This window comes from Lontra canadensis, unplaced genomic scaffold (assembly GCF_010015895.1).
Source record: "Lontra canadensis isolate GAN:19392208 unplaced genomic scaffold, GSC_riverotter_1.0 scaffold8, whole genome shotgun sequence".
Lineage (NCBI taxonomy): Eukaryota > Metazoa > Chordata > Mammalia > Carnivora > Mustelidae > Lontra > Lontra canadensis.
The window spans coordinates 776,341-795,274 of record NW_022631002.1 but is presented as its reverse complement, the minus strand read 5'-3'; the positions used below and the strand labels follow the sequence as shown (position 1 = coordinate 795,274).

Here is an 18,934-nt window from a genome sequence, read left to right as displayed (position 1 = left end):
GTGGAAAAAGTGGGTGACAGGAGGCCAGCCCATCCCTCACCCCTGGCCACCGTCCCCATGTCTCCAGCCAAGGACAAGGAGCAGTGACCGGGAAGGAGGGCCGCGGCAGGTGCAGACCGAGGAGGGTAGTGGGGGTGGGGGTCACACCTTACCCAAAGAGAGTCACATTGAAAAATCTGATCATTGGGTGCCCGGGTGGCTCAGTCCTTTGAGCGTCTGCCCTTGGCTCAGGTCATGATCTCAGGGTCCTGGGATCAAGTCCCGCATCCAGGCCGTCTGCTCACAGGGAGCCTGCTTCCCCTCTCCCTCTGCCTGCCGCTTCCCCTGCTCGTGCTCTCTCTCTCGCTCCTTCCTTTTCTCTCTTCCTCGCAAAAATAATCTTTTTAAGAACTGTGCTCATGGTGCTGGTCAGAAGCCGGGTTTGACCAGACATGCAGCTCGGGCCCGACCCCGCTGTCTGTAGGCGGAGGGAACCTCCGCTGCGGGTGCGGATGGGCACCCTACCCACCTCGCCACCAGCGTCGGCAGATGCCAGCATGAGACGCCCACCCCGTGTTCTGGACAGACCTGCCCCGGGGGCAGAATTTTGTCTGGCTTTTGGGAGAAGGATGTCCCCATGATCCCTGTGGCTAAAGTAAGATGAGGGGTTGGGGAGGGGACAGCTGCTAGGGGAGCCCTGGGGATGAACCAGACCATGCCAATGATGGTGCGGCTGCGCCAGGCCCCGGGGCTGTAGCCTCTATGGAAGGCTGTCATCTGGTGTGTGTCCCCAGTGCCGCAATTCCCAGCAGGACTGCGTGCGGCCACACATAGGCAGACGTGGGGCAGGCAGCCTGGGCCCTGAGCACAGGCGCTCAGCACTGCCCTACAGCTGTGGTCCTCGTTGGCCAAGTGTGTTGGCTGGAGGAGCTGGGCCCCACTGTGTCAGCGCTGCCTCTCATCTCCCCAGCCAGAGCTGGAGACCCACTCCGGGTCCGCCAGGGCACCGCCCACACAGGAACTGCCAGCCGCCCCAAGCCCAAAGTGCCAGCCATCATGGGCAATCACCAAGTGATCACAAGGAGGGATATGGGTGGTCCTAGTGCCAACGCTGAGCTCATGCGGAGGCGCTCAGGCCTGGCTGCTGAACTGGAGTTGCCCTGGGAAGCCCGGGGAAGTCCTGATGCCCAGACCCCAACCGGACCAGTCCTGCCAGTACAGTTGTTGTCATCAAGGTCACAGGGGATGACTCAGGAGAAGGTCAGGGAAGGCATGTGAACAGAGGCCGGCTCTGGCCAGTCCCCAGTGGTTCTCCCAGCTCCACCACTCCTGACCCTAAGGCCTTGGCAGGACCCTGTGCTCCCCAATTTAGTTTTCCCATCTGTAACGTAGGTGCTTCCTAAGTCCCTGAGATGAGATGAGGAGACATTATGGCCATGCCTGGCAAGAGAGGACACCAAGCCAATGTGCACTATCCTATCATGGTGCGGGTTAGCACTCTAACCCTCACAGGCTTCTGGGAGCCGACGCAGTCCTACCTCCACAAGTAGGTGAGGAAGCTGAGGCACTGAGGCTCAGCAGTTCTCCCGAGGCCGTGCAGCTCGTGTGCAAGAGAGCTGGCAGTCTATGGGTACAGTGCTGGCGATGGCCGCCGTGCTGATGGCGGCGGTGGTGGTCATGCTCATGGCAGTGACGGTGGCGGGGCTGGGCTCTGGAACAACTGGGAAGCTTCCCGACAGCAAATGGGCTCTGAAGACCAGGGTTGACCCTGAAGCCCACGCCATGTTCCCATCCCTTGGCCCCACAGCACCACTCTGGGCAGCCTGAGACCCTCGTGGACCCGGGAGCTGTGGCGAGTGGAGGAGACTCTTGGCTCCTGACCCCTCCGGAGCTCTCGGCTCCTGTCTGACAGCAGGAGAAAGGGCCGTGCAGGTGTCCAGGGGTCCAGGTGTGTTGTCTGTCGCAGATGCTTCCACTCCGCTGTCCGGGAGCCCTGCAGCGCCCACCTTGTGACACCAGCCAGCTCTGTTGCGTGGGCGCCTGGCTCCACACGACCAGGCCTGCTGTGTGTCTTCCCGGAGGCAGGCCCACGTTCTGTGCATCCTGGCAGGTCACGCACCCTCTCTGATCTGCTCTCAGGGTGAGTCCTCCTAAACAATGGGGAACCGGGATGTCCGCTGTTAAGAGGCCGGGCCTAAGGACGGTCCACCTGCAGACCTGGCTAGCATACTTTGCAGACTGTCCTCAGAAGCCCAGTGGAGCAAGAAGAAAGGGACAAGGGATAATTAAGGATCGAAGTGACCAGCTAGAAGCTTCTTGGCCTCACCTGCCTCATAGGCCCCCCTGTGCACACCCCACCTCTGCTTCAGCGAGTCCCCTGGCATCCCGACTCCTGGGTAAGCCCCTTCTGCCGTGCGGAGACCTGCAGGGAGATGCTGGCGTGCTCTCGTGAGAGAGAAGGGAGGAGGGGACGAGCAGGACAGGAGCCCTCACTGAACACGAGTCTAGCCTTGCTTGCTCTGTGGACACCCCCGTCCTCTTGCACACCATGTTGGAGTCTGCTCCTACGTTCTCTTCCAGCGGCCCCTGACCTCACCTCCTTTCCCCTGGAAGGGCCTGTGTGCACGCCTTCTCCCAGGACAGCCGCTGTTCTGCGGTTAGCAGGGTGTCCTGGCTTCTCCAGGCGGTCGGGGCCCGTGGGAGGGGTGTGTGCACCAGGGCACTTCTCCCTGGAAATGCTGCCTGCAATCATGGAAGCCGGGACGGCCCTCAGCCTGTTTGCCGGAGCTGCAGAGATGGGTGAGGCCAGAGGCCGAGACCCCACAGCCTCGATGTCTGCAGGCAGGAGCCGGTGGATGTCTCTGCTCACACGGAGAGTAGATTCATGTCCTCCACCTTCTTGTTCCACGCGGGCCCTCAGTGCACGGGACAGGGCTCACCCCCACGCACCCATGCAGAGACCAGCCTTCTGGAGCACCTTCACAGACCCAGCCGAAAGAGGGGTCACCGCCGTCCTGCTCATCCCCGAGCCCGGGCCGGTTGACATGAGTTTACCACCAGAGTGAGAGAAGTGGTGTGCGTGCACTTAGCTAGTCATAGAAGGTTCTAAAGGATGAGGCCATGGAACCGGTCCTCCTGGCTGCCTCATCAAGGGCTGTCTCGGGGGAAGTGAGCTTCCCAACAGCGCATGGAAGCCACTGAGGGCCCGGGGCTGTGGCCTCCCCTGGGCTCCAGCTCCCGCTTTAAGGCACCGCAGGGCAAGGATGGCTCTGGAAAGAGTGAAACAACGGAGTTCATCTGAACACAGGGTCCACCTGCCGTGGGCAAGAGCCTCCCCAGCCTCCAAACCCTGCATCTGGGGAGCCCCACAGTCCGTACTCACAGTGCTGGGGTGTGTTGTAGGGCCTCAGGTTTGAACCCCAGCGGCATGGCCCTCCTTACTTCTTCCTCCCTGGTCCCCGCTCAGCAAGGATGGTGGTTAGTTGACTGGGTGTCCACGAGTCAGCTCTCCTCCCCTGCACCTTCAGGTAACTTCGAGCGTAAATAACGGAAAACCAAACTCAGAGTGGCCAAAGCTGTGCCGGTTCAGGGGCAACACGGCTCCTGACACACTAGGTGCCCTGGCTCTGCATGTCCCGGACTCAGGCTGTCAGGCTGTTGGCTCGCTCTTGGGGTGGTGCTTCTCACAGCCACAGAATGGCTGCGGTGGCTCCAGACATCACAGACACAGCGTCTGCCATGGACGGCTTGGGGCTGCTTCTCACAGTGCATCTCATTTTCGTTGGTGAGAACAACATCCTCAGGCTTGGACCGGAGTCTCGACAGGGAGAATGAGCCCGCTGTGACTGGTTTGGGCCAGTCATGATCTGCTCTCTCGGGGCAGGGGGTCTGAGACCCATTTCCCTGAAGCACAAGACTCTTGGGGAAGGCAGGAATGTGAACAAAATCAGGATCCAGAGGAAAGGGGAGGTAGAGCTGCACGTTTGTCCAGTGGGCATGGACAGAATCTGCCAGAGCTGTTTTCCTGTTTTCCTGGAATGAAGAGGTCATCTGTGGGTTCCTACCAATGCGTGTCACCCCTGATAGTCGGTCCCGCCAGAATCAGCAGCTGGAGCTCTGGGGTGAGCAGATGTGAGAGTCGGGAGGTCTTCATCCCCTCATCCGTGTCTCCTGCGTGCCTCCCGCACACGGGCATACCCGAGAGCCAGGCGTGGCTGTGCCGCGACGGGCCGGGCCGAGCACCTCCCTCCCCGAGTCCTTCAGCCCAGCACCCAGCGCCCCCTCAGCCGCCCTCCACGGCCTTTTCCGGCCCCCGGCTTCTGCTGAGCGTGGGCTGCTCACAGGGGGTCTTGCCTCCCCTCCCCCACCCCTCCCCGTGTCTAGTCCTGCTTGTCCTTCCAGCACCGATTCGGATGCTGCTCCCGGAATGCCTTCCTTGAACCCACCCATCTGGACGGGGGTCTTCCTGACCCCTCCTATGCTGCCACGCACATGTTTGTATGAAGTGATGTGGGGGAAACTACTTACTCAGCATTTGCCATATTGAGGGCACAGGGCTAAAGGCTTTACATGGAAAATCGTAACTTTTGCAATGTCCACTGGAAGTAGGCATTCTTATCTCAGGGAGAAACAGACTCCGAAGGTAATTTGTCAAATGTCACACAGCCCTACCTGATCGGAGCAGTGCTTCATTCTCTATTGCTGTGTTCACGTGAACTTAGTGGCTTAAAATCACAAGTGTTTATTATCTTGCAGGTTTCCAGGTCAGGAGTCTAGGAGTGGCTCCGCGGGGTGGGCTCAGGGGCTCCCCGAGGTCCTGCTGGAAGGTCGGCACGGGCCGCTGGCTGGTCTGGAGGCCCAGCCGGGGCTGGAGGCGCCGCTTCCCAGTGGGTGCTGATGCGGCTGTGGGTGGGGCCCTGGGGCCTCGCATGTAGCCTTACCCGGGGCTGCTGGGCCTCCTGCAACATGGTGGCCAGTGGCCCCCAGGCAGGCGACTGACAGCGAGCAGGGCGGGATGCTAATGCCTCGTGTGAGCTCGCCCACAAGTCACACAGCCATTCTTGTACACCCGGTGTTGACAAAGGCCAGCCCTATCGCTTGGGATGGGACCTGCGTGGGCACAGGTACTGGGAAGCTGGCGGCCGCTGGCAGGATCAGAACAGGACCCCCACTGCTGACTAGCCCACCCCCTGTACATACATCCAGGGCCGTGGAACCCCTCCTCGGCCAACACCCACTCCCGGTCCAACCGTCGCAAGCCGACAGCGGGAAGGGAATGTGTCCCCTTTCTGTGGAACCTGCCACCGGCCAGGCCTGTGTTTTGCTTTGATCAAGTGAAAAGCTGTGACCCAAGTGCCCCCAGCAGTTTGGGCTCAGTGAGCTGGAGGTGTGAACAGAACCAAGGGGGAGGGGGCGGTATTCCTAGCCCGCCTCTCTGCCCATTTCCAGGATGCTCCAGCTGGAACGGTTTCCTCCGGGAAGCGCTGGGGGTCCGGAGTGGACAGGGGGCCTCACGGTGAGGCCGGGCTGCCCACGATCCCGCCCACAGTGTTGGGGTGCCACTCGCCCCACGCAGAGGCCATGAATCCAGTCTGCCCTCTGGAGGGGCCACCCCATTACTCCAACATCCACGTGCTGAGCACCCGCTCTGGGCAGTCTGTGGAGGGGCCGCTGACCGAGATGCTGATGGCCAGCGACGGCGGTTAGTGTCTCAGAGCAACTGTGAGCGTCCTGGCCTTGAGGTCCTTGTAGTGGGAGCCCACCAGGAACGGGTGTGGGGCCGCCCTTACCGTTCTGCAGACGAGAAGCCCCAGACACCAACAGCACCCCGTTATGTTCGTGGGGGCTCCCCATTGGACGTAGGAGCAGCCTGGGCAGGTCAGCACCACACAGCCCCACGGAGGCCCTGCCCACCGAAGACTCCCTCCTCAGGGCACCCCTCCTCCCAGGACCAGATCTACCTGTAGCCCAGGTTTGGGACAGGTGGGACCTCCCTCTTCAGGAGGGATTCAGGGCTTCAGGAGAGGGAGGGGCTCGCCTCTCCAGGCTGATGCGGGCCTGCCAGCTGTAGGACTCAAGGTGCGGGGAGCATGTGTGAGCTCATGGGGCGACATGGGGCCCTGCAGGAGTTCACCCTGTCAGAAGACGCTGGCTGCCATTTCTCACGCTGTCCTACACTCAGGCCACACACACTATGGGACATCCTACTACACGTGCAATTTTGTGTTCTACCTCTTAAATGTTCTTTTTTTTTTAAAGATATTATTTAGAAAGAAAGGGCACACATGAGCAGGAGGAGAGGCGGGGGGAGAGAGCTTCCTGAGCAGACTGCACTGAGCACAGAGTCTGACTCAGGGCTCGATCCCACAACCCTGAGATCATGACCTGAGCCGAAATCAAGAGTCGGTCCTTAACCGACGAAACCACCCGGGCGCCCAGAAAGTATTTTCACGCTATTTTTATTCAACCACACAGACTGTCGTAGGCAATTCTAGGATTCTGTATGGCTTTCCTCTTACCCTTTTCATGGTGACAGTGTCTCGTTACTCTGCTCCCCTAACTCGCCAGGCCTGCCATGGGACATGGGGTGTCTCCTGGTTTGCGGCCATCAGGGGTAGCACGGCCGTGAACAGCTCCAAGGACGAAGCTTGTGGAGAGGACTCCTTCTTTATGGAGGAAGTTGGTGTGGCGGCATGTGGGATGCAGTCTGGTCTGAAGCGAAGGGACACGTGTGTCTGGATGGCTGTCAGCCTCTGCCGCGACAAGGTGGGAGGCATGCAGCGGCGGGGGAGGGCGCAGCACGTGGGTGGGTTCTGTGTTGGAAATCCCAGCTCTGGCACATGGTAGGCACATGAGTGTGGACAAGCACCGTGACTTCTCTGAGCCTGTTTCCTCATCTGTGAGATGGGGACAGTACAGCCCTTGCCGGATGGTCACGCAGACACGCCAGTCCAAGCCCAGCGTCTGCTGAGAGCCGGCGTCCTGGCCAGGCCATATCAGCTGCTGTGTCCTTGTGCAGCAGAGAGGAGGCAAGCTCTCCTGGGACTCACCGGGGCTCTGCCTCACACCCTCATCTACCCTAACTGCCTTGCCAAGACCCCACTTCTTAACATAAGGGACAGTTTGAACACAAGAACTCGGGGGGCAGGGAGGATAGTCAGTCCATGACCGCATGTGGCATATGCCTTGTTCACGTGTCTGTGTACTCACCACTCACCCCCTGCACGCGCCCCCTCGCCGATCTGCAAGCCTTGCCCTGCAGGCAAGCCCTGAGCTCCAGGAGGGCGGGGCTCTATGTCTGTGTCTGGAACGTGCCTGGGGACATGGGGGCATCTGCACACCCGGCCTTGTGAACTGGTCTTGTGAACTGCCTCGAGGCCAAGGGGAGGCCGTGGAAACACTGAGGGGCCATGAGGATTTACTGTGCCTGGTGGACACCCTCCCTCGGGGGTCCTCTTGGTGCACTTGGGTGCCAGAGGCAGGAACACAGCCCCTGTGGCCATGCTGGGCAGGTGCTCCCGCTGGCTCAGAGCCAGGAAGTTTACATGAAGTGCTTCCTTGTTCCCACCCCCTTTAAGATGATTTTATAGTGGAAAAAAAAAAGATGATTTTATCACAGTTACACCCAGTTGGAGGGACCACCCTCCCCTTTCTGCCCACAGAGGAGGTCCTGCACGACCTCCACCAGGTCCCCGTCCCTGTTGCTCCTGTGGTGGACACACCGCACTCTCTCTCCTTCCAGCCGTGCCCTTCCTGTACCCCATCCCTCCTTCTGAGACTCGGCCATAGACTTGGTTAGCTCAACGTTTGCAGGGAGTGGGCACCTTGTAGATGTGTCCACGGCTGTGAGTCTGTAAGTGCTGCGGGGAACAGCCCTCCAGGATACCATGATCTCTCTGCCTCTGCTGTGTGTCTTCCCGTGTTCTCTGTATGGTCACCCTTTCTCCTGATCCCTTTCCTGTGTGACTGTCCCTCTCTACGCCCAAACTCTCCCTCCCTTGTTCAGATCTCTCAAAGGAGCGTGTGTACCAGATAATTTGCCAGTGTCACCTTCCCCCGGGGGATGGGCGCTCCCACCTGTCGGGAGGGGGTCCCCGCAAGGAGTGGGAGCAGGACGGATGCTGGGATCTGACCCCGGCTTCCACCGGAACGGGCAGCAGGAGCGCAGCGGGGGCTATCTCCGGAAACTGGCGTGAAGTCGGGGTGTCCGGGGCGCGGGGCGGGGGGTGGCTGGCTCCGCAGGGAGTTCGAAGGAGAACGGAGCGGGGTGGGACGGGCGCTGGGAAGGAAGGAGGAGGCTGTGCAACCGGCCTCCAGTCTGCTGGGACCCACAGCCCTGCAAGCTGGAGACCAGCAGCCCCGACTCCCGTCCGCTGAGGACTGGCTCCCGGTCTGCGGTCTGGCTGTGTCCCGCAGCCAGAGGGCGAGGGAGCTCCCTGGGGTCTGTTGTCAAGGTAGGAAGGTCCCTCGAGGCCTAAGCACCTCCCAAAGGTCCCCCTGCTGAGGGCACAGGAGTTCCTCAGCCTTCTGCGTCCTCCTCAGCACCGCCCGGGCGTTAGGTCGCGGCCTGAGCTCTCGGGGACACCCACTTCGGTGCCAGACACGGCGGCACCGCTGTCCCTGGCCGGTCCCCGCGGGCGACTGAGCCCGCGGCCTGCAGTTCGGGTCGGCCTCGTCGGCCCCGTCAGCCCCGGTCAGCCCCGCTCCGCTGCTCACCCGGAGCAGCTGCGGCCTCAGCGCCCTCCCGCACCCTCCCCGCACCCCGCACCCCGCACCCCGCGGCCGCCCGCCGTCCGTCTCGCTCCCCGAAGCTCGCTCCCGACAGGACCTCCGGCTCGGCCCGTCCCGTCTTCCCTCTGCCCTTTCCGCCGCTCGGTCTCTCCGCCCCCGCGTCCGGAGGGTTGGCCCCAGGGCAGCGCCGTCCTCGCGGGAGCCCCGCACGCCCCGCACGCCGGAGTGACCCGGGGCCGTCGGGCTGTACACGGCCTCGCGCGGACGCGGTCGCTGACCCCACGGGAGCCCCCGGCCCCGCCCGGCCGCGCCCGGCCGCGCCCGGAACCCGCCTCCGAGGAGCCGCACGCGCCGGGGAACGCGCTCGGGCGCCGGACGCGGTTGGTGCGCGCGCAGCCGGGCTTCCGGTTCCGGCTGCGGACCGGCCCGCGGAGGCGCGGGAGGAGGAGGAGCGGGCGCCGGGCCGCCGAGGTAGAGCCGGCCGCCCCCTGGGCCCCGCGGGTGTCCCCGCCCCGGGCTCCGCGTCCCCGCCCCGCCCCCGTGGCCGCAGGTGGCCCTGGTGGAGTGCGGGGACCCCGCCCGAGGCGCGGCTCCGGGGGCCGTGCGGGCGGGCGGGCGGCCTTCGGCCCGGGTGAGCGGAGCTTCTCGTGCCGCGCGAAGTCGGTTGTGTTCCGCGGGCGCGCGAGTGTGGGTGCACCTGCGCACGCCGTCCGGCGGCTCCCGCGCCGGGGGTCTGGGGACAGGCGCTCGGGAGGCCCTGTGAGCAGCCACCTCCTGGGAGGCGGGCGGCCGTGAGCCCGGTCTCGGGGGTGCGGGAAGGGGCGGGAGTCGGAGCCCCGGGGGGGGGGGTGTGAGCCACCGGCAGGCGTGGGGGCGCCGGGACGCGACCGCTGCGACGAGACGGCCCAGGCCCCAGCACCCTCTTCAAGGCTGGCCTGGGCAGTGGCGTGGACGCCGGCCCCGGGATGGCAAGCTTCGTCCCTCCGGGCGGCCTTCGGAGCCGGCGGCCTTCGGAGCCGGCGCCCCGCTGCCTAGCACGGATGCGGGTTTAAGCGCGCGTCTGTCCGTTTTGGCCGTAGTTTTGATGTAGTGTCCGTGAATGCCCGGCCCTTAAAAATACGACCTTGAGAACAGCCCCGAAACCGGAGGCCTGGTGTGGACAGGAGTGCCTCCCAGCACGGGGAGAAGGTGGTCCTCGTGCACCCGGCCGCGGAGGCAGCCGGCCCCAGGACGTGGTCTTTGCCGCTGGCCCCTTCCGTGCGGCCAGGCCGCCCTGCACCGGCCGTGTGGCGGGTCTTGTCAGGACGTCCCCCGCGCGGAGGCTAACGGGAGGAGCCGCCGCCGGGTGTGCGCTGAGTCCGAGCCCGCAGGGGGCACCCCCGTGTCAGGAGAGGCTTCCGCGAGGCGCACACGCTCTGGCGGTCTGCCTGGGTGGTCAGGCTGCCCGGTCGGCGGGTCTCTGGCCAGGCTCCGGTGCAATCCGAGAGCAGCGTGTCCCCCTCTGGGAGAAGGCGGGCTGGCCCAGCTCCCCAAAAGGCAGGTTTCTGTGGTCTGGGCCGAGGCTCTGACGTTGCGGCACAGCGACGCTGCTTATCCTGGGCCGGGCGTGTTGAGAGCAGCTGCGTGAAGCCGGGTGGCTGCGACGCGGAGAGCCCATGGCCTAACTGCATGTCCTTCGTGGCCATTCCCTCTGGGCCGAGCCGCGGGGAGTGACGGGAACCCCATGACCACAGGAGGCCCCGCGGTCGGAAGGTGGGGCTCTCCTGAGGGGTCTCTTGGTCTTTCTGGACCCGGAGGTGTTCGCGAGGGAGACACACAAGTCCTCTGCCCTCAAGAGGTTGGTATCTGTGCCTGTTCAAGGCGGATCCTGATCCTGATTGTGCCTGTTCCAGCCAAAATGAAGATGTAGCTCTGTCCTGTGTGTGAAGGAGTGAGTTCTGGGTCACAAACCTGAGTGACTTGAAGCTGTTTTGAAGGGAGGGCCCCATGCCCCCCACACGTTTGCTGGGAGAACAAATGAGGGCAGCCTCTTTGCAGGGGACTCTGGCCGTGTTTACCCAAATTAAGTTATTTTTGTTGTGAGGCCCCCGGTGAGCACTGGGAGGGCCTCTTCTGGACATCCGCTCGGGAACCACCCACTGAGCTCAGGAGCCCCCACATTGGCTCAGCGGCCCTCTCCTGCCCCCCCACCCCCAGCTGCAGCTCCGCTGCCCCTCCCAGGAGGGCGTGCCTGCCACATCCGCTCCCGGCCGTCCCTCCAACAGATGGCCGCAAGCGTGTGTGCGTGTGCATAGTGTGTGTGCCGCGGGACGGACGTCACTGGCCGCACAGACGTCCGTGAACCAGGAGTTCTAGCCAAGAGGAGACTGCTGTTCTCCTGCTGTCTGCTTCTACCGTTTGAGAAATCGGAGAGCTACAGACACTTACAAACCCGTAGATCCACCATCCAGAACAAATTTTTTTTGTTTTTTTTCTTTGTTGTGCGAAAGAAGATACTAATACTGAAGTTCAAGCATCTCCAGTTTTAAGAAACAAGTGACATTTATTAGGCCTTTAAAAAGTCGGATTATGAAGGTCGTACATGTTCATTTCCAAAAAACTGGAGAAGACGGGGAAGTGCTGAGAAAACACGGACATCCCCTGCACCCTGTAACTTATGAACACCTGGGGGTTTACCTGCCCGTGCCTGGAGCTCTTGCAGGACACGGCCTGGCAGGCAGCTCGTGCCCTCCCCGGCTGACCTCCGTAGACCCCATGTGGACCCTTTGGAACCGGTTCTCGGTATCATAAATGGTGCTGCCGTGGACCTCCCCTCTGTGCATCTCTGATTGTTTTCTGAGGGTACATTTTAAGGAGAACAACCTGGGAGCAAAGGGCATGTATTTTCTGAGGTTTTTAAATTTTGTCTTATCCTGGAAGTGATACTGAATTACCCTTTGGGAGGGCCGAGTTGGTGCCCTCGTCAGAGGGGCCCCCCAGGTCCTGGGGGCAGCCTGGCTGCCAAGGCCTCTTGAGATAACTCAGGTGTCAGCCTCTCCGGGCAGCTCCCCATCGTGGACACTCCTTGCCACTTGTCCTACAGCCGAATGGGAGTGTGGGGGGACCCGCCAGGCCTGGGCTTGGATCGCTGGTTCTCCCATTATTTTGTGGTGTCGGGCAGGGGACTTTCCCTCTTGGGTTCTCTGGGGGTTGTTGCTGTGACCGCCTCTCGCGGCTTCCACCCCCAGCCCTGCTTGCGGAGTCGGCCGAGGCCCCACAAGGGAGGAAGATGGGCGCAGCCCTGTTTTCCAGTTCTGTGTCGCCAGCGTGGGCTCCAGCTTCTCACAGCTGCCGTCTGGCTCAGGATGGTGCTGCTTCTTGGGCCCTGGCAGACGCAGGCGGCTTGCTCCCCTCTCCCAGTGAGGGAGGCAGGAGGTGTCTGTGCTTTGAGATCCTGGAGGGGAGGCCCCCCCGCCCTGGGAGACCTGACCGGGCACCACCTCTCCCAGGAGAGGGCTGGGAGAAGCAGCTTTTCTGGCTGCCGGGGTGCCCTGCTCCTTAGCACCCCAGAGGACACTGTCCACTCCACCGCACACCCCGGGACTCTCCATTGTACTCTCCCCAACAAGAATCCGGCCAGAGAGGCTGGTAGCAGGTTTTCTAGTTGCACACTCTGTTTTGTTTTCCGCACCGCCTGTAGGAGGAACAGGAGGGTCTGCAGGAAGTGGGGACAGGAAACCTGTCAGGCTACGCTGCTTTGCCCCTCACCAGCTCTCTTTCTTCCTGAAACTGGCATGTCTGACGCGCTCGTGGCATTACTGTTTCCTTACCGCGTGTCAGGTTTCTTTATGCTAACAGAAGTCCGGAGATGTGGAACCAGCCCCCAGTCCACCTCTGAACCCTGTGTGGGGGTCGGGACAAGGGCGCAGAGAAGTGGTAGGACGCCACGGCTCCAGAAGACCGCCTCCCTCATCTGGGAGTGGCGTGGCTCTGGTGCATCTGAGGGCTTGCCGTCCGGTGGGGGCTGTGGGGCATTGAGGAATATTTGCCCGGCACCTCGGAGCAAGGAGCTGCAGCTGAGAGGGTCCTCGGAGGCCCGAGGGGTCTGCTGCGGCGTGGCCAGCCTGCACAGAGACTGTGTGGAGCCCCAGCTGCCCCAGAACCAGCAGCTCCCCCTGCCCTGGAGCGTCTGGTTAGGTAATTATAGAGCGTTGGGTATAATCTGTTGTTAAATTAAGAACAGAGAACAGAACTGTTTAGTACGCATAACAAACAATAACACATTAGTCCCCCCACCCCCGTAGCAAGTTTCTGGGAGACAGAAAAACGTGGATCTCTGGGGGAGGGAGCGTGCCGAGCTGGGGGGCGTGGGAGACTGAGCCTGAGCCGGAGGGAGGCAGCAGGGGAGCCTGGCCCCTGCCTGCCCAGGCGTTCCTAAGCATCTCTGTTCTGCTGGGCCTGCCGCAGAGGAGACAACACTTACAGCTTCTGTTCTGCCATTCACGGCTGGCAGGTGTCCTGTTGGCTGGTGGCATTCAGACGTGCTGTCTGGGGTCCCCGGGGCCTAGCTGCCCCTGGGAACGGTGGGTGTGCAGTCATGAGCTGACGCGGCTGCCGGCTCTGGTGTGCTCGGCTGGGGGGGGGAAGCCCCAGGTGGGCTCCGTCTGTGCCCGCCTGCTGGCTGAGCAGTTTCGAATTTTCTTTTGCGTGAGCGAGGGTCAAAGGTGGTCTCCTTGTTTACCGAACAGGGTGGTTGAAGGTCAGGTTGAGAGGCACAAACATGGCAGAGTGTGGGAGGGGCATCTCACTTGCCGTGTCAAATGGTTCTCAGTAGAAATCCCTGGGGAACACATGAGCCCAGAAAGGGGCTGAGCCCAGGGAGGGCGGCGCAGTGACCCCGCGCGCCAGAGGTGACGGTGGGGAAGAGTGAGCACACCAGAGTGGACGGTAGTTACTGACCGTACCGGCCGCCTGGCTCTGGGAAGGAGTCTTCCAGTTCTGCTGGAGGCAGGGTCCAGCGTGTCTGTGGGCCCCCGACTCTGGAGAGGAGCTGTGCCCGCAGAAGCAATCTGGAAAGTGTGCGTCTGCTCCTGTTAGGTGCCGACGCTCGTGGCTGTCCCTGTGAGGTGCTGTCCCCACGCAGGACATGGGCACGGAGCCAGACCAGCCCGCAAAGGCCACAGCCCCTTTCAGCAGGCTCTTCTCCTGGCCGGCCGCACTGGGCGGTTATTTTAGTAGTTAGACTAGCAGGGGGAGAGGGAGGAGTCCCGATTCAGCTTAAAGCTGGACTGACACTCCAGGGACATGTCCGCACACCTGTGTCCCCACATGCCCTCCCTGTGGGGGTTGCGTGGAGCAGAAGTGAGCCACGTGTCTGGGTTTGGCCCGTGTATGGACAGAAAAGGGGTGCTGAGCTGTCCTTGGGGCTTTCCCCTCTTGGCTAGTCATTTTCCAGCTCAAAACCATTCTTCAGGGCGCCTGGCTGGCTCAGTGGGTTAAGCCTCTGCCTTCGGCTCAGGTCATGGTCTCAGGGTCCTGGGATCGAGCCCCACATCGGGCTCTCTGCTCAGCGGGGAGCCTGCTTCCCCCCCTCTCTCTGCCTCTGCCTACTTGTGATCTCTGTCTGTCAAATAAATAAAATCTTTAAAAGAAAATAAAAACCATTCTTCAGAATTTAAGGGCACTGAATTCGCCTTTCCTTGGTTTTACCGAGTTTCATTGTTTTAGCATCTTGACTACTTTTGAAGTCCATCCCTGAGAGGAGACAAGAGCTGGAATGTTGGGCAGTGAATGAACCCGGAAGCTGTCACACGGTGTGCCTCGCCTTCTGCTGGGGGAGGTTACCTCGGGAGTGCAGTGGGCACGCTCCGTCGGGTGGGCAGAGGTGAGAACAGACGGGTGACCATGCTTGCTGTTCCTCTCTTCCGGCCCCGCCCCAGGTCCATCAAGCTGGCGTGATGCTGCCCCATCCCGTGATGTCCTTCCCGCGCCTGCTCTGTGCTGTGGCCTCCCAGCGGCTGGCCCCCTGGAGAGGCAGTGGAAGCAGCCCCCTGCACACGACCCCAGCTGTCTGTGCTGACGGGAGCGCCCCGGTGTACACCCGCGCCCTGGCTTTTGCGGACAGGATTGCTCTGGTTGACCAGCATGGCCAGCACACGTACAGGGACCTTTACAACCACAGCCTGCGCCTGTCCCGGGAGCTGTGCCGTCTCCTCGAGCGTGCTGACGGGGACCTCCAGGAGGAGAGGGTCTCCTTCCTGTGCTCCAACGATGTCTCCTACGTGGTGGCACAGTGGGCCTCGTGGATGGGTGGAGGCATTGCTGTCCCCCTCTACCGGAAGCACCCCCAGGCTGAGCTGGAGTATTTCATCCAGGACTCCCGGAGCGCTGTGGTCCTCGCCAGCCAGGAGTACCTGGAACTCCTGCGCCCGGTGGTCAGGAAGCTGGGGGTCCCCCTGCTGCCCCTCCCACCCACGGTCTATGGTACGGCCCCTGAGGAGCCTGGGGCGTGGGGGGTGCCTGAGCGGAACTGGAGAGACCGAGGCGCCATGATCATCTACACCAGCGGGACTACGGGGAGGCCCAAGGGCGTGCTGAGCACTCACGGCAACATCAGGGCCATGGTGAGTGCTGGGGGCCGGGGGGGTGCTGCGATACCGGGGCCCCTGGGGGGGGGTCTGTCCTGCCTTTCCCAGGCCACCACCTGTGGCTGCCCCCATTCTAATGGCCCTCCCTAAAGCCTGTGGCCGGAAGTGGCCACCAGTCCTTCGGACCTGTGGGATGGGTGATGGGAAAGCGGGGGCCCCCTGCGGGCTCCTTAGGGCTCCGTAGCCAGCAAAGAACAGTGGGGCCCGCGTATGATGCTGAGGGTTTCAGAGGCAGCAGCTGGGGTGCAAACATTCAGACGCAGGTTCAGCACTGAAAACCAGCCTTCTCTCGAGATCTGAGTGCAGGACTCGGGTCCCGTGTTCGGGTGCTGTTCTCCTGTTCCAGGGCTCAGCATCTCAGCCGAGTTCCCCAGCTGCTTTACTTACCTGCGATTTCTGTCCTCCCTGCTTCCAAAATACATGATCCAGACTCTCGTTCTCTAGGAGCAGTAAAATAGGAGACGCTCAGAACCAGAGGTGGGGTGTGAGGTCAGTGCCGTTGAGTCTCAGCGGTGGGGTAAACTGAGTCCGGGCTGACTGCAGCCATGGCATCATTGGTAGGTTCTCTGTGTCTCCTGCAAGACGTACCTCTTGTCTGCAGAGACCGTCTGCTGCCCAGTGCCTGTGAGGGTGCGTCTGTCCCTGTGTTTGCCCGCAGTGGTCGTGGAGGCTTGCGGGCATCCTCACAGGTGACTTTCAGAAGATTCCAGTGGGCGTGTTTCACGGTGCATCTCACTCAAAGCTCAGGACGTGGTGGGAACCCACCTCCGAGTGCTGTGACCGTTCAGCTGGGGTGAGGGAGGCGCTGAGTCAGGAGGCAGAGTAGGGCGGGCGCTCGGATTCAGGCCTGGAACCCCAGGGCCCACTGGAGCCGGGATCATGCCTCTGCCTGCCTGGGAACGGGGCCACCGAGAGCACATGTGGAGGCCTTGGGGCCCCCACATCAAAGCTCTGACTGTGTCCAGTTCTGTTCTTGGACCTGGGGGTCTGCAGACGAGCCAGTAGACCCTTGGGCACATGGCCACCGTCCCCTCCAGATGCTGTGAAGGGCTGGCCAGCAGAGTGCGAGCCTCCCAGCTTGTCTCCCTGGCTGTGGAGGCCCTGGCTGGCCTGGTGGCTTCCATCCCGTCTGAGGCTGTGCTATCATCCCACAGGTGACAGGGCTGGTCCACAAGTGGGCGTGGAGTAAAGACGACGTGATTCTCCATGTCCTCCCACTGCACCACGTGCACGGCGTGGTCAACAAGCTGCTGTGTCCACTCTGGGTGGGGGCCACCTGTGTGATGCTCCCCGAGTTCAACGCACAGCTGGTAAGTTGGGGGTCAGGCTTGCGCCATGGCTGGATCCGGGTGCCTGTGGACCAGGCGCCTTCCTCAGTGGTGTCAACTTTGCCAGCTGTGTGAGTCCCTGTTGGTGCTCTAACAAATGATCCCAGACTGGGAGAGCCTAAAACAACACCCAGACTTCTGAGAGTCTTGGGGAGCAAATGTTGGGAGTGTGGGCGGGGCTGCCTGCATCTAGAAAGGCCGTTTCTTGCTGCTTCTGGCATCGCGCGGCCCCGTGCCCTTGCCTGTCAGCCGCCTCACCACAGCTCTGTCCGCCGCATCTGCACCCCGTGAGCATAGGGGTCTGTCTGCGCGGCCAGGGCACCCTGCTTTCTCACAAGCCTTAGCCGCGTCTGCAGAGTCCCTTTGCCCCACGAGGTGGCGTATCCACATGGATTAGAACAGGACGTTTTGGGCCCATTGCTCAGCCAAGAACACCAGCTTTCCTTTGTTCTAGAGCAGGAGGTGCAGCTGGGGGCCCTTGGTTGGTCCCCGATGTGTGCGTTTTTGTAGCGTCGTGTTCCGTCCCCTCCCAGTCAGCCCGGCCAGGCAGCCCCTGGGCCCCCCGGTGGAACAGAGCACAGCGATGACGAGGCCACTTTGCAGGGAAGACAGACCTGGCCAGGTGCGGACCTGCCACTGGACTCTGAGCCTCAGTTCCCCATCTGTGGTGGTTGAGGCCGGGCTCCACACAGACCGCCCCCGGGGAAAGCGGCTGGGCCTGTCCTGGGAGGGGCCGCCCAGCACGGCTGGCTGACTGCGTTTGCTCCGCAGAGATGCTGAAGCATGGCGCTTTGAAACGTGCGTTGACTTTTGCTACAATTTCTGTGATGAACAGAGGTTTTAATCACAAGGAAGATGTTGAAAAAGAACGGTTAGGTCATGTCGTGCTACTTTTCAAAACACCAAATAGCCAGATCGCCAAGGTGAAGAGCCCAGGGGACCCCCGAGGCCAGGCTCCTGGTGTGGATTGGTGGCTGTGTGGGGGCTGTCCCACAGGGGCGGACCGTCCCCAGCTGGAGGAGACCGAGCTCTCGCTCTGGTGGGCGCTCACCCAGCACTCCAGCTGCCTGAAGGCTCCTGGCCCACGGACGGTCTGTTAGGGAGAGCGCCCAGGTTCCCTGCCCGGCAGCCCTCCCGAAGGCGCCTCAGGGTCCCTGGTCGGCAGCATTCAGCAGCATCCACCTTCCTGTCTGCTGTAGACCCCATCCTCCCTTTGCAGCCCAGAGCCTTAATCCACACATGTGTCCGGAGTGAGGCTCTGGGGGCAGCTGGCCTAGACCCAGCTCAGCCGTGCGGAGCAGCACAGCCCAGGCAACCTTCTGCCTCTCTGACCCTCGGTCTCGGCCTCTGAGGAGGAGCATCAGCGTGAGCGCTGTCCCGGGGATGTGCAGGAGCGCCCAGCACGCAGCAGGGGCATCGCAGCCGACACGGACACCTCTCCCAGGAAGACAGAGCATGGAGAAGGGGACCCTTTCTTCTCTGGCGGCTGCTAGAGTTTCAGTCCAGGAAGAGCTTTGTCTCAGATGAGCCAGTGAGCCTGTCTGCTGACGGCCGGTGGTAGGAGTTAGAGAAGGAGCCACTGTGGACTGGGCAGAAGGGGCGGAGGCCCTCAGGCCCAGGCGGTTGCTTCGGACCCGTCCCGAGAGCCCAGGGCACGGCTCCAGGAGGGCTCGGGGCCTTCTGTCCGCCCCTTCAGCCGCCACAGCTTCGCCTCCAGCGCGCGTCTGTTTCTGAGCAGCAGAGTCCCGAGTGGTCTTATGTGGACAGAGGGTCTGCGGCTTGCAGATGCCCTTTGGGGCAGCAGGCTGGGGCGATGTCCGCGTTCTAGACATAAAAGCCTCCCAGCAGACGTGATGTGTGACCCCTCCCCCCATGCACGCGCCCCTTCTTGGCAGGGCTCTGACCCAGGGCCCTGCTCTCCCCAACCCTGACCGGATGGCTGGCTGCCCTGACCTGGACGAGTGGCCAGCCTTTCTCGGGACCCACTGCCGTGCTGCCCAAGGTCCCCCCCGTCCTCGGCTTGGTTTTAGAGGCAGGAAGAGGGAGGGGCAGAACCAGATCTCTGGAGACCTAAGCTTCCAGGTTCCCTTTAAACAGAGGGAGAGGCCGACCCACCCTGACTTGCAGCCCCAGTGGCTGACAGCCGACACTGCCGATGTCGTGAAAGTCCCCATGTCCTAGCTCCTGATTTGGGAGTGACGTGTGTGCACCTGGTGGGGGTGGCAGGGACACCCTTCGGGGCAGCAGTACGAGACCAAGCAGACCTTTTCT

At 62.2% G+C, this 18,934-nt stretch overlaps 1 protein-coding gene across 3 annotated transcripts in view; it reads left to right on the top strand.

Moving 5' to 3' along the window:
* Nucleotides 1–9,323: 9,323 nt before the first annotated feature.
* The window catches only part of ACSF3 (acyl-CoA synthetase family member 3), a 49,240-nt gene continuing 39,629 nt past the window's right edge, over nt 9,324–18,934 (top strand). Inside the window, exons 1-3 of one of the 3 annotated variants that reach the window (XM_032853761.1) lie at nt 9,324–9,340; nt 14,628–15,311; nt 16,490–16,645. In XM_032853761.1, the coding sequence (XP_032709652.1) occupies nt 14,646–15,311; nt 16,490–16,645 (822 nt within the window). In that variant the 5' untranslated portion in view covers nt 9,324–9,340; nt 14,628–14,645. Of the gene's footprint in view, nt 9,341–14,523; nt 15,312–16,489; nt 16,646–18,934 lie in introns of those variants that run through there. The other 2 variants (XM_032853763.1, XM_032853762.1) reach the window with 2 other exon arrangements.